At 43.6% G+C, this 22,899-nt stretch overlaps 1 protein-coding gene across 1 annotated transcript; it reads left to right on the top strand.

Moving 5' to 3' along the window:
• Positions 1-5,361: 5,361 nt before the first annotated feature.
• tspy (testis specific protein Y-linked) lies at positions 5,362-13,885 on the top strand. The gene is made up of 8 exons (XM_080733043.1): positions 5,362-6,863; positions 7,060-7,137; positions 7,560-7,671; positions 8,537-8,691; positions 9,682-9,758; positions 10,405-10,574; positions 10,700-10,744; positions 13,402-13,885. The coding sequence occupies exons 1-8, from the start codon at positions 5,796-5,798 to the stop codon at positions 13,554-13,556; spliced, it is 1,860 nt and encodes a 619-aa protein (XP_080589169.1). The 5' UTR covers positions 5,362-5,795; the 3' UTR covers positions 13,557-13,885.
• Positions 13,886-22,899: the final 9,014 nt, after the last annotated feature.

Here is a 22,899-nt window from a genome sequence, read left to right as displayed (position 1 = left end):
TCTAGTAAAATGAAATCATTATGAGGCACGCACAGCACAGCCCTAGACTAACCCTGGTCCATCCATGCCTATACTGGTGACTGCAGCATGGACTGCAGTCATCTGTCCCAGGAATTAAAGGAGTAGTTCACCCCCAAAAGGATTTTTTTAACCCCCTATTGCAGGGGTCTTCAACAGGGGTTCCGGAACCCCTAGGGGGTCCTCAGAGTTACTACAGGGGGTCCTCCAAATCTTTGATAGAAACTTTTTTTCTCCTTTTTTTATCCACTTGAACCCTAGCATCCATAATTCAGAGAACTTTAGCCAAAAATAGCAGATCGTTGTGAGCTTGTAGATCAGCTATTTTTGGTACAGATGGGAGAAAGAGCAGACTAAGTACAGAGTGAAAGATCAAGTGTTATAAGTATTGATTGATGGTTCAAGTGGTTAAATATCTGAAAACACAAATTGACATGAATCCAAAATACACTGATGATTTTGCTGTCAAACGATGAAACTATATGGAATCTATGAACAGGTTGTGGGGGTCCCTGCTTCATCTCTCTCTCAGCTAAGGGGTCCTTGGCCTGAAAACGTTGAAGACCCCTGCCCTATTGATTACTCATGCCATATATAGAGACTCAATAGTAGTTCATTTAATAGTACATTTACCCCCATTGATTCCGGATGGGGACCCTAATGCATGGCCCTGGATGGGAAAACCATCAGCGTACTTTGATTATACTGTTATAATAATCAAATTATTGTCTTAGGAAAGCGTCAAAAAACAAAAGAAATATTATTGAACTTATTATTGAAAAGAAAAGAAAAAATCAAACCTCGGTTCGAAGTGGAGCGGTGAATCTGAGAAGCTATACCCTGTGTGTGTGTGTGTGTGTGTGTGTGTGTGTGTGTGTGTGTGTGTGTGCGTGTGTGTGTGTGTGTGTGTGTGTGTGTGTGTGTGTGTGTGTGTGTCTAGTCTGCACAACAGTGCCCTTCTCAATCTGTTCCTGTCTGTCAGTACTGCCTTACTGTACTGTACCTTACTGTACCGTACTGTACCTCACTGTACCGTACTGTACCTTACTGTACCGTACTGTACCGTGCCTTACTGTACTGTACTGTACCTTACTGTACTGTGCCTCACTGTACTGTACATTACTGTACTCTACCTTACTCTACTATGCCTTACTGTACTTTACCTTACTGTACTGTATAATACCTTACTGTACAAGTACATTGTTTAAGAAGTGCTGTGTTCTAGATCTATGTTTTAGATTTTTTGTTTTAGATCTATATTTTTACATTCTGTGTTCTAGATCTGTGTGTGCGTGCGTGCGTGCGTGCGTGTGTGTGTGTGTGTGTGTGTGTGTTGAGTGTGCCTGGCCTGCTAAACAGCGCCCCTCCTTTAACATGTGTGTTGTGTGTGGCCACTAGAGGTATTGCCAGGCTACAGACATAGCCAGCCAGCCACATAGCCAGCCAGCCAGTCAGCCAGCCACAGACATACCTGTCTATTGGGAGCGCTTTCACCGCTCCAAAAAAAAACATTTTGGGGTGAACTACTCCTTTAATGCTGATTAATTTTAGACAAAAGCCAGATGGTAGTGGGTATAATAGTGTGTCATTCATGTGTGTTTTGTAGGCCTGTTTTCATTTATGTTGTGTCATGTGTTACCATTACCATGGCAGCCAGGAACTTTCCCAGGTGTTGCTGTCTCTCTCTCACACACACAGTTAGAGAAATGAAGCAGAAATGTGGGTAAAATGATAAAATGAATTATAATTAATAATTGGGGGAGAGAGTTTGCGCGGTCTGCTTTAACCAATCGGAGAGATTATTTAGTCTGACGTCGCTGCAGCAGTCTAGATTCCATAGCCCAGAGGGACAGTTGGTGGCTGGTGATTGGATGGCTGGTTACCATAGGCAACTGCTTTATATCTGTGTCATAGCTTTCTGTTCTGGACCCTGCACATCTCTGAACAGGTTCACAATGTGAGACAGCCTTGGCTTTTATTATAGAGGACAAGCATGGTTAATACCAAATTAAATATAGGCTACACTCCCGAAAGAAAGAAAAAGCAGAGCAACTTGCAACTTGGAATAGGCTACAGTGCCTATGACACAATGATTCCCAAATATTCTGTTTTTACCAGCTTGGTCAATAGATAGACATAGACAGCCGATGAAATATATTAGTCCAGTCATTTTAGGGTTAGACCTAGAACAAATTGCAATAGTAGCAAACTCAACTGATTTTGTATCCTCATTATGTCCTTAGTGAGGGAAAAAAAGTCCCAAGGAATCCCACCGGGGCAAAGTTTTGAAAACGACCTATCTACCTTCACTTACTATACACTACAATATAAAGGAAAAAATTACTGAAAAAAATCTGCTTTAAGTGGGATGTGAGGGGTCAAACTAGGGGTTTTTAATTATTCTGAATCCATTGCAAGCATTTGTTTTGCACGAAAAACATTCCTTGGGCCAGAAATGGCCACTCAAAACGTCAATTTTCATCAATTTTCATCAATTTTCAGTCTTTTGGGGTCCGTTTTTAGCCCAAGGAATGTTTTTCATGCAAAACAAATGCTTGCAATGGATTCAGAATAATTAAAAACCCCTAGTTTGACCCCTCATATCCCACTTAAAGCAGATCTTTTTTCAGTCATTTTTTCCTTTATATTGTAGTAAGTGAAGGTAGATAGGTCGTTTTCAAAACTTTGCCCCGGTGGGATTCCTTGGGACTTTTTTTCCCTCACTAAGGACATATTGAGGATACAAAATCAGTTGAGTTTGCTACTATTGCAATTTGTTCTAGGTTTGGACAAATTTTGGCCTAAAATGACTGGACTATATAGGCATTAGGCACCTAAGGGCGAGAAGCTGGGTGACTCCAAATCTTACAGTGTGATAGAAACCTCGTTTCTCTTTTTTTATATCAACCACTTGAACCCTAACGTCCATATTCCGAGAACTTTAGCCAAAAATAGCAGATCTACAAGCTGGAGGGCTATTTTCGGCAAAGAGGTTTGATCGGGTGCATGGGTGTAGAGAGGAAAAGGAGCAGACTAAGTACAGAATTGAAATGAATCCAAAATATATTGAGGATGGTGCTGTCAAACAATGAAACTATATGGAATCTATGAACAGGTTGTGGGGGTCCCTGCTTCATCTCTTTCTCAACTAAGGGGTCCTTGGCCTGAAAACGTTGAAGACCCCTGTTGTACAACATGTGGCCAAAATGTGTCCATAGTTTCTCAAATATGGAGATGACTGACAACGTCTGACATCATAAATGTCTGACGTCATAGACCACATGAGATTGACACAATATGTCCATATACGGGCATTCCCAGATATGGGCTTAATATTGATGACATCAGGGATCTCCATATATGGGCATAAAAGGGACAAGGAGGACAGAATGAATTTGCAAAGTGTTGAAAGTGTCTTGGCCATAAAGAGTTGAGTTAATAGCAGGTGTTTGCTTCATTATTCTCTGTAATTGCAACCGTAGGTCGCATTTACTACCAAAACCTCCACAGGCTGTCCGTGAGTGAGTCCGTCAGTCACACGTCACACGTCACACTCTTGCCCTGCTCATATCTCCGCAACCGTTGCCCCGATCCATGCCAAATTTTGCACACACACTCCTTACCTGCCAAACTACAACCTCCAAGGACCCCCGGAGCTCCAGGGACCCCCAGGTCCCTGGGGGACCCCCAGATGTAAAAAATGACCAAATGTGCAAAACTGACCAAATGACCACCCCAACGGGGCTGCTCACGGGGAATTCCCGGGGACCACCGACTCCTGGTGCTCCAGAACGGATGCAAAAGTGGTGGCGCCCCCAGTGGAGGACCCCCTACACTGCAGCTCACATAAAATGCCGTAACTCCGGCTAGGAGCGACCGGGACAGCCGGGGCCGGTACCTATTCGTCCGCCTTGGCGGCGCGGAGACCCCACCCCTCATTTCTCACATGGCCCTCTTCTAGCGCCACCATGAGGCCGATTCTTGCAAAACACATTTTTGGACACTGCTCCTACAATCTTTGCCCTAAAATCACGCAAATCGGTACACAGTATGTCTACACTCATCCCATCAACATGAATCTCTCCCATATAGCGCCACCTCCAGGCCGATTTTTAAAAACACATTTTTGGACACTGCTCCTCCAGATTTTGCCCTAAAATCACGAAAATCACTACACAGTATGTCTACACTCATGTCATCAACATGGATCAGGAAGATTTTGGCAAAACAAATTTTTGCCCTATTTGTGGAGATAAGTGACCTACGGTCGCTTATCTCCCGATTAGGGAGTCTTACTGGTGTAGACATATTGCATGTTGTTGCTTCATGTTTCCTGCACACCTGGTGTCAGATCATAATAAACAGTTTATATTGCATGGCAGTGTTTGTTAGCCTATAGCTGCTCTTTGGATTGGATCACAGGATGGGGGTGTCACAGGATAGGGATCAAATATCTGTATTTGATACCATGGGAAAACCCTTGGAAAAACACATGGACCTAAAAACAAAGTCGTACATAGGCCTATAGAATAAATGGAAAAAGTAGGCTAATGGAAAAAATCACGTCCCCTTCACGAAGGAAGTGAGGGGGCTGTGATTCTTCCATCACTTTTTTCATTTATTTTTCATGTATTCTATTTATGTTTTGTTTATTTGAAAGTGTATCCCATTCTGATAGTAGGCTAATCGTTGCACTCTTTAGAAATCAGAAAATATATTTTCAGGCCAGGATACCAATTTTATCCAATCAGGGGAGAGAACCCATACATACAAGAACAAGATAGCCTACTACAGGATAAATAATTAATGGGAAAGTGATGAAACAAAAATTACCAGACAAAATTGGAACTGGAAAATGTTAAACTTATAAATGGGTTTTCTCTCCTGGATGAAATTTGCACTGTAGGCTACAGCGATGATTTCTATCACAACAGAACAAAACAAAACCTTCAAAAATATTGTAAGTTGTAATAGTTGGCAGTTGATGTATTTCCCACTGGGCCAGATAACAGATGAAATAAAATAAAATCTCTTTCTCCAGATAAAAAAAATATATATCTGTCACAGATAAAAAAAAATATATATATCTGTGACAGATATTTTTGTATCTGTATCTTACCATCCACTTCAATGGAGAAAGAGATTTTTTTTTATCTGGAAAAGGAGATTTTTGTATCTGTTATCTGGCCCAGTGGGAATGGGCCTTTATGATTATTTCATAATAATTATTATTATTATTACTACATGATGTACTACGCAGCCATTGCGCCATTCGTCAATAATCCCTGACAACGAACGCGCCAATCAGAGCGCGGCCGTCTATTCGGGCTATGGGATCCTGACTCTACCAATAGTAAACTGAGGGAGAGCGCAAAATATAAACAAACGCGGGTTGTAAACAGCGTCGTACTGCGGGTTCTTCACATTATTGTTGCTTGTATTTGTTACAAAGCGTTCCTCGCTGGATTCAAACGGATTAACCAGATCCATCTGTGAATCGGAGAACACAAACACACAGTGAGTAACATTAGCTGTTAGCTAGCTGTGCTAACGGTAAGCCTGCTAAAGTGGCTAAGCTAGGCCGCGCAAAACAAGGACTTCCTGTTCTATCTCGATTAAATGGCGCAAGTCAATTTTAATTCGGGGATATAGTTGCAATAATCAGCTATTCGGGTGCGTCGTGTCGGGTCGACAGTACCTCGAACAATACGTGTACCGTTCTTTTTGTGTGCGCTAACTGGTTAACCTAGCTGGTTAGCTTGTTTTGGGACTGTAGCATGAGTAAAGTGACGGACTGCAAGCGGTCCGCAGACTCTGCTGCGTCCAGGAAACGACGCCAGTCCTCCGAGCAGCAAGATGAGAGCGCCTCCAGTTCCAACACCCCGCGCAAGGTGACCAAAGTTGTCGGCCAAAACGCGAGGAACGAGAGCCCCTCCACGTCTTCGCTGAGCCAAAAGAACGGCGAAGCCGAGAAACCAGCAGAAGAACCTGCGGTGAAGCAGCAGCAGGCTGCGGAGGAGCAGCAGCACCGCGAGGGAGAAGCGGGAGATGTGAAAACAGGCAAGGAGAACAGCAGCAGCAGCAACGGTGCCTCAACTGCCAACAGTTCAGCGAGGCAGGATGGCCCTGATGATGATGGTGGTGGTCCCAGCAGGCTGACAGCTGAGGACGCCCAGGGCTCGGATGCTGCGAAAGATGCTGCAAAAGATGCTGTGAAAGATGTTGCGAAAGATGCTGCGAAAGCGGATGCGGAGGGAGAACACCGTCCCTCAACCTCCCTGGACCACCAGTCCGACTCGGCAGCCATCGCGGCCGCAGAAGCCCTCGCCAGCCTCACAGGTGGGAAGGGGAAGGAAGGCGAAGAGACTCCTTGCTCGTCTGAAAGAGCTGGACCCGGAGGACGGGACGGACGGGACAGACCGGGAGGCAGAGTGAAGCGCGCCGGCCACGAATCCTCCAAGTTGAGCTCTAAGACCCAGGCAGCCGCAGCAGATAGCTCCACGTCAGTCCACAGTATCGAAAGGGAGGCTGCGGAAGACATTGGCGATGGAGAAGACGGGGACGATTCGATACCCGGATCGTCCTCCACGCCGAGCTCCTCTTTTCCGTCCGATAATGAGACGAACGACGGCTCGGAGTGTGCCATCGTCTCTGTCAAGATGGCCCCGGAGATCAGGCAGTCGGTGGCTCTTCTTGCCCAGGTACAGATGAGGCTGGAAGCGCTCGATAAAAAGAGCGCCCGGCTTCACCAGCGGCTGGATCTGAAGATGAGTCGGCAGCAGCGTCCACATCTGGACCAACGCAGGTCCATCACACAGTCCATTCCTGGCTTCTGGGTCACAGCAGTATCCTTAAATGTTCAATTAAATCTCCTGGTTACTCAAATGTAATGTAGACTCCAGATCTATGTGTTGTACTCTTATCTCACATCACTCTCTGCTCAACTTGCTCGCTCTCTCTCTCTCATTCAAGTGTGGGTGTCGAAATGAAACCGAAATACCATGTTGTGTACATTTATTTCCCTTGACTCTGATCTAACAGCTGTTGAACCACCCACATCTCTCGGCTCACATTGACGAGACAGACGAAGACGCTCTCAGCTACATGACCGATCTTGAGGTTAATAATTTAACCACTTAATGAAACCCTAGTGTGTGTGTGTGTGTGTGTGTGTGTGTGTGTGTGTGTGTGTGTGTGTGTGTGTGTGTTTTTCCAGGACAAAAGCTACCACAGATTACACAGACTACACAGACTACTAATTGATGCAGATGAAGCTAATACAATGAATTATGGCTCTGTTTAATATAGGCGTGCCCAAAAGTATCTGGTCAATTCTTGCACATTGGCACACCTATATCTAACATAGCCATTAATAATTTGATAAGCCTGCCATGTTTTTAAAGTCAACTGGAAAACAAACAAAAATTGCCTAGGGTTTCAGCTCACATAAGTCCTACAGTATATATATACTCCGATGTACAACAAATTTCGAAAATAGCTCATAACATATTGTTGTTATGTCTGTGTGTTCTGTCTCTCAGATTGAGTCATTCAAGGGCAACAAAGTGGGACATAGGATCCGTTTCCACTTCAAACGGAACCCCTACTTTCAGAACAACATCATCATGAAGGAGGTTCACCTCGGCATGGGAGGTGAGGGTCAGGGGCATCACAAGGGGGGGAGGGAGTGGGACTGAGTTACTAGGGCCCAAGGTGGAGGGGCCTTAATTATTTTATATTTCTTTAGCCATTTAAAAATAGCAGATATACAAGCTCACAGCACGGCACCAGGCTTGTAGATCTGCTATTTTTGAAACGTACAAATGTGTGCAAATCTTTGAATATATGTATTTTTTAAGCGAAGGTCCGTGGCCAAATACATATCATTCTGGGGGTCCTTCGCATGAAAAAGTTTGAGCACCATTGACATAGAAACATAGGTTTTTCAAAAACCTTAGAAGGATTTGAAATATTCAAAGACTTGCACAAGTTTTCAAGATCTTTCAAAAATAGCAGATCTACAAGCTTGCAGCACGGCACACAGTGCATGCAAATCAGGTGCATGCAGTGGGTGACAAACAGTAGATGAGCTCAATAAAAGGTATACCTGCACACTGCCACTTGCACATTGCAAGTTATTTTAATGTAGAAGCAACGTTTTGGTTGTGTAGACCTTCCTCAGGCTAGTCAATCTTAAAATTAATGTTAATTAATTTATCTTAAAAATTTATCTTATACACTAAATTTGTCATTAAATTATTTTAACAGTATTTATTTTTCGTCATATCAAGGCTTTTTGAATGTTATTTCCAATGGGCCTAAATAAAAGCTTCACTAATATCTACATTGGGTCCTCACTTCAGTCCAACGTGAGGCACACAAAAACTGATTTCCTATCTACAGGCCAAACTGCAATCTGCCTGAATATACCTCAATTAATCCAAGAGGGGGCCTATTATTGAGCACCCACTCAAAGTATTGGGTGGTTAAAAATCTCATATTGTTTTGTGTGTCTCAGGACCTCCTGTTTCGTTCTCGAACCCGATCCTGTGGCACCGTGGTCAGAACCTCACGGGCCACAGTGAGCCCAGGAAGTCATCGCGTGGCGTCTACCAGACGTTCTTCAGCTGGTTCAGTGACCACAGCAATCCCGGCCGAGATGATATAGCACAGGTCAGCCTGACTGCATCCAGTTGCCCATGGTCTTATACGTACATCTAGAGCTGTCACAATTATTACATAATCGTCTAATCATGATTATTTGACATAATCGTGATTATTTTGTCATAATCGTCATAATCGTTTCCATGTTGAAAAACGTTCATATATTTTTAAGAAAGTCAAAAATAGTGGAAATAGCAGATCTACAAGCTCAGCGACGCGTTGTGAGCTTGTAGATCGGCTATTTCCACTATCAAAGTTATTTTTGAAGTAGTAAGTTGTCAAATATGTCAGTAATTTCTTCGGATATTTAGGTTATGTGTCATCATATCTACCATGTACAACTTCAAAGCCTAAAAGCCAAACAGAAATGTAATTATCAACGACAAAAAACACAATTAAATCGTTAATCGCCAATTATTTGAGTGACAATTAATCGTCATGTAAAATGTCATATCGTGACAGCCCTATGTACATCTCACACCCCGTAATGACATGTATGCAATCATGGTATTGTGTGTAGGGCTGTCACGATTATGACATTTTACATGACGATTAATTATCACCCAAATATTTGCGATTAACGATTTAACTGTGTTTTTGTCGTTGACAATTACATTTCTGTTTGGCTTTTAGGCTTTGAAGTTGCACATGGCAATCATGACACATAACTTAAATATACAATGAAATGACCGACATATTTGACCATTTTTTACTTAAAAAATAACATTGCTGGTGGAAATAGCCGATCTGCTATTTCCACTACCTTTTGATAGTGTTTGAAACTATTAACATTTCTCAACATGGAAACGATAATGCAAAATAATTGGGATTATGTAATAATTGTGACAGCCCTAATTGCAATCATGGTATTGTGTAAGGCAGATACAATCAGCTAATCATCTAATGTTACAAGTAGATCAAGCCATCGCGTGTCTTCTCCCAGTCTACTGACGAATCTTGTTCATCCAAGTATTAACCAACTAGTATGTCAATGTTTAGATCCTGAAGGATGATCTATGGAGAGATCCTCTCAGATACTACCTGACTCCACTGTGGGAACCCAGGGAGAATGGCAGGTAAGGTTCTTTCAACATGAATCTGTAGAAACTGCATGACTTGCATGTCAGCTACATTAACTGCAAAACAACCACAGTATTAGGATATACACAGGGTACCTGCAGGTGTTTTCTCATTTCCAGGTCATGAAAATGGCTCTATATTTTGATAGTAAACATTGCTATTTGGTGTTTGTTCAGTAACAGGTCTCCCTGTCTCTCCAGCTCTTTAGTTAACAGAAATTACGTATTCAGGATAGGATATCAATGTCTTCCAATAAGGAGAAGGAACTCGTACAGTATAGACAAGTGATTCAATCAAAACATGTTTTAGAGCTGGAACGCTATATAATGTAATCTGATAAATGATCGCCTTGCGACATGTTGTGAGCGCGCGTGTGTGTGCCTGCCTCAGCCTGCCTGTGTGTGTGAACTTTGAATCGTTTCAACTGCTGCGCGGACACGGATTGGATATTTGTTAGACCCACCCCCACCCTCCACGCTCATTGGATCAGCCGCAGTTTTTGGCTGCTAAACTGCCGATTCATGTACTCACTCCAGACCAGAGAAACAGTCCACTCTGAGAGTGGGCGGGGTCTATGGTCTGGAACCAGGCAAGTTCAAGTGGTCATAGTTTGTGTGTGTATGTTTGTGTTTGTCTCTTCAGCGGCAGCAGCGGGACCAAAGCAGGGCCTGACAACAGTAACAGAGATGAGTGTGTGGTGATCTCCGACTCTGATGACGACCAGGAGCAGGACGAGGCAGACGAGGGCCACAGCAGGGAGGAGGAGGAGGAGGACGGGGAGGACGAGGAGGAAGAGAGGGGGCAAGATTCAGGTTAGCAGAGAGTTGCAAAGGGAAAACCGGTGTCTTTAGTCTGCATCACGCTCTATAGCTTATCATGTAAATGTCTTGAGTAAAATGCAGCTAAACTGAACAGACAGGTAATCTGTCCTCCTCAGATGGAAGCCCAGGGGAGGATGAGGACGGGCAGATTATGACTGACGGTAAGTTCTTTGTTCTGTATTGAAAACGGCATCAGATTGATGGTTGTTGACTTCTGTGCCCGTGAAACGGCAGCAGGGGGTGCTGTAGAGTCAAATCACCCCCACACTGGACTGTGAGAGTTTAAACAGCCGGAGGATGCAGAATTTTGTGTGTGAAAACAGTGCTGAGATATGTGTTAACCGGAACGGGGCGAGTCGTGACGCGGTGATGAGGCTTCTCAAGCAGGGTGGGTGTGTGTTTAGTGGATGTGCAGTGTTGCACAATAATGCCAAGGACTTTGGTGTTAACATGGCGTGTGGGACAAACCCTGATAATACTTTTTTATTTTTCTTTGTTTAAATGAATAACTTTACTTTCACCGCCTGTCTAACGACTAAGTATAGATGTCAAACACATGAAAACATATTTCATGTGTGTGATATCTATAGTTGGTGAAAGCGACTTGTCTCTGTTCACCGTGTCTCTGTCTGCGCCTACTTACTGTAGGCTGCTCACAGAATGATCGTGAGTCATTTCATTTCCACGTTGTGAGTTCACTTGAACTCAGTACGAGCTTATTATATCTTCATTAAGTACAAGGGCTTTATTACTTTGCAACAACCTGTAGACTATCGCTACTCATTTCCTGTTTGTGTCAGGCTCAATGGAAGGTTTTTTTCAAGTAGGACACTATTGGTGTCTTATAAGCAGACTAGCAGACTGCACTACATCGATAAATGACACACAATGAATTAATTAAAGTAATTCATCCGTGTGTGTATATATATATATATATATATATATATATATATATATGAGTTAAAGTAGGATTTGTGCATGCACATCCGACACTACAGGTATAATAGTTTTTATAATGAGTTTATTAGTTTCTGAGATAATCCAACCATATTCCACACTGATTAGGAGTGAAGTGATATGAGAATCTCTCCTCCCAAACCTTAGGTTTCTCCAAACATCCCCCTTCACTAAACTTGTACTTTAGACCAGTGTTTATCAACCACTGTGCCTGTGGACCTTTGGTGTGCCCCTGAAAAGGGCCAAGTGTGCCCCTTGAAACTGCTTGAAAGCCAGTATTGCATTTATCATTTTAAAAATGATTTAAACTAGTGAAAACAGACGATCTACAAGCACACAACGCCTCGCACCGCGAGGCGTTGTGTGCTTGTAGATCGGCTGTTTTCACTACTGTTGTGCGACAGCCTTGTATGATGAAGCAGGGCTTTACGTTGCGAAGAAACGTACACATTTGAAACTTGGAGATACAAGGTTTCTTCCCGACAGTGACGATATTTACCCCCCCCCCCCCCCCACCCCCCCCCCCGTATTATGTTGGTGTGCCCATGGATTCTTGGGACATGAAAAGTGTGCCCGTGCAGAAAAAAAGGTTGAGAAACACTGCACTAAAGGATGCAAAATCACAAAACAAAACAGTCTGGATTTTTTTCTTCTTCAGTGTGGCTCTCTAGCTCTTTAAGAGGCTGGCCATCTGGGTCTTGTGAGGGTGTGTGTGTGTCTGGAGATAATTTCACAAACCGCTAGACCGATCAATGCCAAATGTCTTACGTGCACACTGCCAGTAGGGCAATTTAGTATTTTCACATAATGGTTTATGTCTGTGAAATATATTTTACGTAAAAGCCATTTAGGCCTGAACGCAAATCTGTGTCACGTTAGATTTTTGAACCACATTAACCGTTATTTTATGCTTTAGCTATTGAAAAATAGCAGATTGCAAGCTTGTAGATCTGCTATTTTTGAAAGATTGTGAATATTTGTGCACGTCTTCTATACCTTCTTTCTAAATCAGTGGTTCTGAAACTTTCATGTCAAGGGCCCCCAAAAGTACATGTATTTGGCCGCAGACCCGCATCTCAAAATATGATGTTCCAGGGACCCCCCCAGAAGCAAATATTTGCGTTACAAATGTTCGCTTTTAAAAAGATATATTCAAAGACAGAAATCTAGATTTTTCAAAAATAGCAGATCTACAAGTTCACATGCCATGCTGTGGGCTTGTTACGACCGTCAGGTCGCAGTTACTATCAAAACCTCAACCAGCTGTCCGTCCGTCCGTCCATCCGTCCGTCAGTCTGTCTGTCACACGTCACACTTTTGCCCTGCTCATATCTCCGCAACCGTTGCCCCGATCCATGCCAAATTTTGCACACACACTCCTTGCCTGCCAAACCACAACCCATCAATTCTCACATGGCCCTCTTCTAGCACCACCATGAGGCCGATTCTTGCAAAACACATTTTTCGACACTGCTCCTACAAATTTTGCCCTAAAATCACGCAAATCGGTACACACTTGCTCTACACTCATCTCATCAACATGGATCTGTCCCATTTAGGGCCACCTTCAGGCCGATTTTTTAAAACACATTCTGGACACTGCTCCTACAGCTTTTGCCCTAAAATCACACAAATCGGTCTACACTCATGTCATCAACATGGATCTGTCCCATATAGCCACCATCAGACCGATTTTTTCAAACACATTTTTTTGGACACTGCTCCTACACATTTTGCCCTAAAATCACGCTGCGACCTGACAGTCGCTTATCTCCCGTTTAGGGAGTCTTACTGGTATATCTGCTATGTTTAGGCTTAAATGAGTTAAATGTTTCTAAGTCATCTGGTTTCTTCTCCTCAGGCTCTGACGACAGAGAGGATGAAGATGAGGAGGACGAGAAGGACGAGGACGTGTACGTGGAAGAGCTAGACGAGTCGTCAATGGACCACAAGAGCAGAGACCCCAACGACGACGAGGAGGACGTCGAAGTCGACGAGGACGATAGCAAAGATTGAACGTTCCTTCCCACTTTCACCCGTTTTTATGCATCGAAGCTCAGTTGTTGTTCTTATTTTGTTTGTTTGTTTTTTATTTCAAGAAATGCTTAACATAAAAAAAAAATCAGGGTTAATGATGATAATAATAATAATAATATTAATAATAATAAGCCAGGGCATCATTTGTCTCCTTTTTTATACAGTTTCACTTGAGGTCAGGTTCCCAAGCTTATTTACTCCATTGCTATCTGATGTGTGACATGCTTAAGCCTGATCTATATCGTCGTTGTCGGGTGGAAACCTTGTATGTCTAAAACCGTTCGTTTTGAAATTATCATTAAAAAAATGATTTAAACTAGTGAAAACAGCCGATCTACAAGCACACAACGCCTCGCGGTGCGAGGCGTTGTGTGCTTGTAGATCTGCTGTTTTCACTACTTTTGTGCGACGGCCTTGTATGGTGAAGCAGGGCTTTACGTCGCAAAAAACATACACATTTGAAACTTGGGAGATACAAGGTTTCTGCCCGACAGTGACGATATGTAGTTGCGCGCAGGTGTCGCACACCGAAAATAGCAGATCTACACGCTCGCGACGCATCACGCTGTGCGCTTGCATTCTTAAATCTTTTATTTCCTTCGTTCAATGAGACAGGACAAACACATTCCCTCCCATTTGGTCAGGCAGAAAGACGGGGACCACTGGTGGATCAAATGCCCAGCCCATCCTCCCCCTTGCTGTGAGCTTGTAGTTCTGCTATTTTGCAGTGCGTGACACCAACTAAGAATAAGTCAGGCTTTACCCCACTGCCTTTGTGGGCGTCAAAATGTGTTCACATCGCGTCGAGCCCTGCCTTTCGCTTTATCAGCGGACATTTCATCGTAAAACTTTTTTTGTTTCGTTTTTTGTGTTCAATAATTGATTGTGACACGGTGAAGCGTGTTGCCGTTTAAGCTAATTTGAGATATCGAACAGTACATTTAAAATGCACTAAAGCAGTGTTTCTCAACCTTTTTTCTGCATGGGCACACTTATCATGTCCCAAGAATCCATGGGCACGCCAACATAATACGGGGGCGTTAATATCGTCACTGTAGGGAAGAAACCTTGTATCTCCAAGTTTCAAATGTGTACGTTTCTTCGCAAAGTAAAGCCCTGCATCATCATACAAGGCTGTCGCACAACAGTAGTGAAAACAGCAGATCTACAAGCACACAACGCCTCGCGCCGCGAGGCGTTGTGTGCTTGTAGATCGGCTGTTTAAATCATTTTTAAAATGTTAAAGTACAATACTGGCTTTCAAGCATTTTCAAGGGGCACACTTGTAGCCTGGCGGGGCCTGATGTCATACTGCGTTCACTCACTCATTCCTTCCCCATTATAACGTCTGGCCTTCGGCCTATTGGCAGTTTGAAAAGTGGGCGGGAGTACTTGCCTTGACAGACAGACTCCTCTAACCAATCAGGGTAGCAAAATGTCGGAAGAACGGCAAACAAACACATCTTTTCGGCCGATGAACTCCGCTAGCGCATCCCCTGTGTTCCTTTTTAATTGTTGTAATTGATTCCAACTCTGAAATAACTGCACTTATTGCTTGTTTTATTGTTAGAGCGTTAACTGTTACACTTGTTGCATCGCGAGAGCAGCCATTGTTGTTTTGAAAATGCTGCAGCATGCATCTACCGTCACTGTCTACACATGGACCAATCAGGGAAAGCTTTTCACTTGTTATCAGGAAGACTACGTTTGTTGTGCGGACAGCAGTCACTGATTGGCCCCGATCAGAAAATAATCAGTATACTCGCTGCCTATACCCGGAAAGCCAGACGTTATACTGGGGAAGGAATGAGTGAGTGAACGCAGTATGACGTCAGGCCCCGCCAGGCTAGCACACCAAAGGTCCCCAGGCACAGTGGTTGAGAAACACTGCACTAAAAGTACTGAACCAAAACTTGTTCTCAGGGATGAACGTAGTGGTTGTTCTATGGAAAAATAATCTTTGTAATGATTTTGAAAACTTAGTTTTTCTACCCAACCCCCCACCCTCACCCCCACCAGTAACTCTTGGCTGTTTGTAAGATAGGCGTAACTCTACTGTGACGTTTGGTTAGAAACAAGGTAAATGTTTTGATGTACTACCTGTGTTTTGCCCCGTGTACATCCCCATGTCTTGCTGCACACCAACGTTTACCGATATTTACACATTTCTAAACGATGTATGATACTGTATCTATTTAAATGAGTCAGTTAGGCCGGTATTTACTCAACACATTGACCTGTTTGTGGCGGTTACCTGGATTTGGTGATATGCTCCCAGTATATGTAGCTGACGACTTTAATTTGGTATATTTTTAACTGAATAACATGTTGAGTTTGCATTTCCGAAGTTATTTTTTTGACAGTCTGACGTCCTGTGCATAAAAAGGGAGAGAGGTCAGTGTACATGGCTGTGCTGTATAGACGATGTATTGCAATATCCCACGAAAGAAATAATTTGACTGGTAAGAGGAACAGTATGGCGTGCACTTGTAACAGAACATAGCTACTTCCTTTTCTTAGCAATTGACATGTAAATAATTAAACCTAGGCTTTTGGATAAGGCTATAGATCTGTTAAACTGAACCGTGAGTACATTTCTCAAGTAATCTGGACTTTTACATAAGATGCGGAATCAGAAAGTTCTATTTTGTGTGCTGAATTTTATAGGAACACTGTAGTTAAAAAAAACAAAACAATAATCATTGTTTGCGTTATTTTGTTTGCTTTTAAAGATAAAGAGATGAAGATGATGTCCACCTTTTGAATCGGTCTAATAAAATGGCAAGTTATTTATATTTGTATTGTCACGTTTGTAAATTGAATGAGTAGTCATGCACTGTAGGCTCAGGGAAATGCTTCTACAGTCGTGGCTAAAAGTATTGGCACCCTTGCATTTGTAAAACAGAGAAAAGAAGAAAAAAAAAAGAATCTTCCAGAAGCTTGGCAAATGAAAAACATATTTTGCATCAACATACAGTATTTGGTTTGCAGAGGAACACAACATAAAACTAGAATAAATACAGCTCATTCTACACAGAAACTTGCATACATACTTAAATACACTGTAATTGAATTTCAAGCTGGCTATTCGCCTGGAACTCACATGTGGTGAGTCCAAGTTGACTTTAATCTTTAGTAACCACTAATCCAGTGTTTCTCAACCATTGTTCTGCATGGGCACACTTTTCATGTCCCAAGAATCCATGTGCACACCAACATAATACGGGGGTGTAAATCTCTTTGGGAAGAAACCTTGTATCTCCAAGCTTCAAATGTGTACGTTTCTTGACCATTCTCAGGGGCACACCAAAGGTCCCCAGGCACAGTGGCACTGCACTAATCACCCAGTTTAAAGGGAGTAAAGCCCTCATTCTGCTGTTTTATGTCCCACCATGAGCATGGAGCAAATACAAAAGAAGAGAATTGTCAGGAGGTCAGACTGCAGCCAAACATGGACAATCTGAAGGCTTCAAGTCCATAGTAGCCTTGATGTTCCTTCCTACTTTTAGCCACAACTGTCTAGTACAGTGTTTCTCAAACTTTTACATTTCAAGGTCTCCCCTTAACTCTGACAGTATACAAATGGAACGGTTCCATTTTTATGCTGTCAGAGTTATAGACTTGTATGGTTCAATTTAGACCCCCATAAAGGTACCCACAAAGTCCCTGGAATCCACTTTGAGAAACACTGGTCTAGTAAACTTTCTCAAGCTGTAGCACACTCAGCCCAGAAGATGGCAGTATAATGTTACTAGTTATACCTGTATATGCGGTGACTTCAGCGCATGTCGACATACTTTTAGCACTTCCCCAGGGCACTTAAAGCTTTCTTTACCCCTCTGACTGAGTAGGCAGCAAATTATTACTTAAAACCTACATTCACACCACTGATACCCAAGTCTGTTTTACTAGGCTACTGATAACAAATTAGGAATGAAACAACATTGTTATTTCATAATCTCGGCTGCAACATGTTTATCTTGGCTAATCACTGCAACAAAGAATGTCGAAAATACCACAGATACAATTAGCCCGCAAGGTAAATGTCATTCCACATTTCATCTTTGATATGACATGGGTGTGTCGTGTGATATCACTTTAGACAGTTTGCATGCACTCGGAGCACTGCAAATAGCCCCAGGGGAGGCATTTTTGGACAGGCCCAGACAAAGAAACAACGGTGTTGACGCAATGGTACACTTAAACCCTTGATTCCACTTTTAATGCACAGCTATAAATATTCCACTAGCAAAAACCTGTCATGCTGTAGTCCCCAGCAGCTCACAGGCATGCAGCGAAGGATGGGCAATATACTATTAATACTGGCAATGGAAACAGTGTTTGTGTCGTCTCTGAAGTGGGTTTATTCCGCCCTCTGCGTCAATAATACCAACTTAACAACGACAACAAAAGCTTTTATGATTATGAATTATTAATTCAGGTGGTTCGATATTGATCGTGACAAACCGTGTAAAGATTGCTGAGACGACAAAGCAAAGCCAGACTGTCTCTGGGAGTGTTTGTGGTCTTATTAAAGGCTTTCTGGTGTAATTCAGACCACTGCAATCTGTCTCTGCAATGTTCTAATGTTTCATTTATGCTCCCTTATACAATGGTGTTTTGGTGTGTCAAAAACAGCAGATCTACAAGCTTTCCACATTGCATCATTGGGTTTAACCACTAGTGTCCCAATTATGAGAGAGCGTCTAGTGTCTTCTAGTGTCCCAATTATGGAGGAAATGGCAGATCTACAGGTTCACGACAAGTCACTTTGGGAGCTTGTAGATCTGCTATTTTCAGCAAAGAGGCTTGGTGTTGAGGGAAAGAAGGAGTGGACCTATAGAGTCCTGCATGAACAGATTACAGACCTGTGGGGGGGGGGGGGGGGCAGGGCACTAGGCCTCAGCGTAATGACAACCCTGTCGAGATGCCAACTTGCGTATTGTGCACTCGTGCCCATGTATGGCGTACTTGTGTCACGTGGGTAGCCAAGTTGGCACTCTATCGAGGTGCCAACTTGCGCCTTGTTATTTATATCGGGTAGCACTTGTTGGTGGTGATGTTGCTCCCTCATTGGCTAACACAGTGGACCCCCCAAAATAATCATAATTTAACTGTGGACGCCCCCACCCTGACGAGCACTTAAAGTTGAGACAATACATTTTCTATAGCCTGTGCTATAGAAAATGTGGAAATAGCAGATCTACATGCTCACAACGCCTCGTGAGCATGTAGATCGGCTATTTTCACAATTCCTGCATATAATAGTTGACAATTTGGCCAATGCATGATTTGTCATTTTAGACGTATTAAAAAAGGTCTTAAAAGTCCTTAAATTGTCACTTTAGAAATGTGCAGATACCCTCTATTAGTCGGGGGCGTTAGGGAGATGACATGGTAATGTCGTGCTAATTAGTCTAAAAGCGCCAAATTTTGTACAGATGTAGCCCAGGGTATGCTTTAATGATTTAGCTAGGGCGCCCGAGTCTGCGACATTCGGGGTCGCCACAGCGGCCAAATCAAGTTGGGCTCCCATCGACTTTCAATACAGGAGGAAAATACCCAGAAAAACATTTTTTTTCTGGGTATTTAAGTAGGATGTGAGGGGTCTAGCTAGGGGTTGTCATGATGCCGAATCCATTGCAAGCATTTGTTTTGCACAAAAAACATTCCTTGGGCTAGAAATGGCCTCAGAAAATGATGCATATATGGGTGAGCATTCATGTTAGTCGGAGGCCTTAGGGTTTTTTTTCTCGTGCTAATCAGTCTAAAAGCGCCAAATTTTGCACATATGTATTCCAGGGCATGCTCTAATGATTTAGCTAGGGCGCCCGAGTTGGCGACCTTTGGGGTCGCCACAGCTCCAGACAACACCCACAAAACTCTGAAAAGTGATGACTCCTCACTTTTCATCACTAAACCATCGTTTTCTGGGACCCCGAAGGTTGTCGACTCGGGCGCCCTAGCTAAATCATTAGAGCATGCCCTGGGCTACATCTGTGCAAAATTTGGCGCTTTGACTGATTAGCACGAGAAAAAAAAACCTAAAGGTGGTTGCACACTGCTGCGTTTTTCGTTGCGAAATGCGTTTTTTAGGACAAGGAGAGAGAGAGAGATAGAGAGAGCAAGGGACCGAGTGGTGCGCGAAACGGGCGGCAGTGTGCAAACGTGACTGACATAACGTGAGGTTGATTTTTTTATTTGCGTGCTCCGAAATTCACTCCGATATTCGGCCCGAAAAACGCAGCAGTGTGCAACCACCTTAAGGCCTCCGACTAACAAATGCTTGCAATGGATTCAGCATCATGACAAATCCCTATAGCTAGACCCCTCACATCCTACTTAAATACCCAGAAAAAAAGTGTTTTTCTGGGTATTTTCCTCCTGTATTGAAAGTCGATGGGAGCCCAACTTGATTTGGCCGCTGTGGCGACCCCGAAGATCGCCGAGTCGCCGACTCGGGCGCCCTAGCTAAATCATTAGAGCATGCCCTGAGCTACATCTGTGCAAAATTTTGCACTTTTAGACTGATTAGCGCGAAATATCCATAACACCCCCAAAACCTACTGTACCACTTCCTTACAGAATTACATTTTCCCCAGTATTTCCCATTTATTTCCCCCTAAAATGTAACGACGGGGCACCCGCTGGCCTAGTGGTCAAGGCGCATACCACATACAAGGCTATGATGCCTGCTGGCGTCGCCGGTTCGATTCCCGATCCGGACGACCTTTGCCACATGTCATTCCCCGTCTCTCTCCCCATTTCCTGTCAGCCTACTGTCCTATCAAATAAAGGCAAAAGCCCAAAAAACTAATCTTTAAAAAAAAAAAATGTAACGGCAGCGCTGCTATTCCAAAGCCTCCCTCAGGCCCTCAGCTAAAACGTTTTGGATGGGTAGATCATGTTGAGCTAGTCATTTTAAAAGTAGATCTCACATCAAACAGTGTGGGCACCCCTGCTCTATACACTTAAAATGTACATTGGTTTGTTTACTGTTGAGTGAGAAAACAATGTTACACATTAAGGTAATCATCTGGGGACCCCCCAAAATTATGTGGGGACCCCCCTGGGGGTCCCGACCCACAGGTTGAGAACCACTGGCCTATAAGTGGTGTGTTTGTGTGCCTCTACCCGGCCTCATCCTGCCTAGGGGTGGAGGAGGTTGAAAGTTAATTGGCCCAGGGGGGCCCCCACCAACGAGTCTTAATCCGTCCCTGGAGCCCTGAGGGACTAAGTATATAGGGTTTAAGAGGTTAATAAAACGGTTTCGTCTCGTCGCAAATCTTCTGCCTAAACTAGGGCTTAAAGGTTTTGTTTTTATGCTGCTTAGCAGACGGCTCATATGGGATCCCCCAGTGTAAACTACACTCCCCCTGCGTTAAGCTGACAATGCTACTGTACACAAATCATCTTGTCGTGCCAAGTCACTGTATATGTGATATCGGGTTTCACTCAAGGTGGTTCCCCACCCCCCCCCCCCCCCCCCCCCCCCCACCCCGCCCTATACGTATAACTGCTGAAACAGTAGACTCCACAATGGGGCGATAACTTAAAAGAGAGTTAACAACAATACTTCAGCAAGTCATTATCTTCAGCGTGATTGATGTGTAAATGGGAGGTTGAGGTGGATGCGGTGCGCAGAAAGAAAAGAGCTGCGCTGCACTCATCCTCGACCATGGGTGGAAGAAGGGTAGTCTGACAGGTTAAGGCAAGGCCCCTTAAGCACCACGTATACCTCTTGTGTGTGCATGTGTAGGTGCCCTCAGTGTAGGTAGGTGTGTCAGTATTTGTGTGCGCGTGTAGGTATGCATCTGTGTGTGTGTGTGTGTGTGTGTGTGTGTGTGTGTGTGTGTGTGTGTGTGTGTGTGTGTGTGTGTGTGTGTGTGTGTGTGTGTGTGTGCGTGCGTGCGTGCGTGCGTGCGTGCGTGCGTGCGTGCGTGCGTGCGCGCGTGCGTGCGTGTGTGTGTGTGCCTGTGTGTGTGTGCAGTGGCGTCAGTTCAGAAAAAGGTAAGGTATGGCAACATGACTGGTGGCGTGCAAGACACCAGTCATGTTGCCATACCTTAGCAACAGGCATGATACATTTATTTTAAGAAGTAACCTACATTCTATTTTTTTCCCCAAAAAAGGTCTATGGTTTCTTGGGCTGGTTATGGTTTTCTGTCAAGATGGGGAGAATAAAAGTGTGGAGAATATAATTATAATACCTTGTTAAATTTTGCATTTGTAGTTATTTTAATGTAATTTAACAACATAACCAGCACAGATAGACAATGAGACATTCATGGATTTTTATATTATAAAGTAACTTGTATTCTCCCCCCTGGACCCAGGGTATGGCAGCTGCATACCCCTGCCATACCCAATTGACGCCCCTGTGTGTGTGTGTTCCGGAGGCTTGTGAAAACGTGCATTTATTTGTATGCAAGCATGCACATCATTTATGTGCATAATTTGAAGATGAAAAATGTTCTCGTTGCATAACTAATTTGTTTTAAGCTCTTCGTTATCACTTTGCATGGGACGCGAGTCCTGTTCTCCCAAATGTAGATAAATCAAGATTAAAGGCAGCGTTTGACCTGCTGCCGTGCAGAGAAAATGGAGGGTTGGATGAGAATAGAGAGAAGAATGAGTCCTGTGGACCATGGTGTAGGGCAGGGGCGTCACAAGGGGGGGAATAGTGGGACTGAGTAACCAGGGCCCAAGGTGGGAGGGTCCATAATTATTTTATACTTAGGCTATTGAAAAATAGCAGATCTACAAGCTCACAGCTCACACAACTGCGAGCTCGTAGATCTGCTATTTTTGAAAAGTCGTGAACATTATGTGCAAATCCTTGAATATACCTGTATGTGTTTTTTAAGTGAACATTTGTAACTCGAATTTTGCTTCTGGGGGGGTCCCTGGAACTAAATATTTTGAGATGGCGGTCCGTGGCCAAATACATATCATTTTGGGGGTCCTTCACGACGTGAAAAAGTGTGAGCGCCACTGACATAGAAACATAGGTTTTTCAAAAAAAACTGTGAGCTTGTAGATCTGCTATTTTTCAATAGTTAAAGCAAAAAATAGTGCGTAATAATGCGTTCTCCGTCTAAATGGGTTAAACCCCCTCCCCCCTATGAAGAACATTCATGGGGGGCCCGTAGTGAATCCCTGTACCCAAGGCCCAGGTTTTGGTGCGACACCCCTGGTGGTGCAGGGAGAGAGATGAGTGGAGCGATAAGCCCCAGCACCCGGGTTCCTGACAGATATGCGCGGCAGATGGATGGGTCTTATCTGGGAGATCACACAGGGCTGCGCGGTGACGCCTGCCTGG

The sequence above is a fragment of the Nannobrachium achirus genome (assembly GCF_963921795.1).
Source record: "Nannobrachium achirus genome assembly, chromosome: 9".
Taxonomy (NCBI): Eukaryota; Metazoa; Chordata; class Actinopteri; order Myctophiformes; family Myctophidae; genus Nannobrachium; species Nannobrachium achirus.
Note: the sequence above shows the minus strand (reverse complement) of the source record. Positions and strands in the feature narration are given on the sequence as shown.

Coding starts and splice junctions, on each gene's coding strand:
- tspy (XM_080733043.1), top strand. CDS start 5,796: ATGAGTAAAGTGACGGACTGCAAGCGGTCCGCAGACTCTGCTGCGTCC. Junction 8,692..9,681: donor GCCGAGATGATATAGCACAG/GTCAGCCTGACT, acceptor GTCAATGTTTAG/ATCCTGAAGGATGATCTATG. Junction 10,745..13,401: donor CGGGCAGATTATGACTGACG/GTAAGTTCTTTG, acceptor TCTTCTCCTCAG/GCTCTGACGACAGAGAGGAT.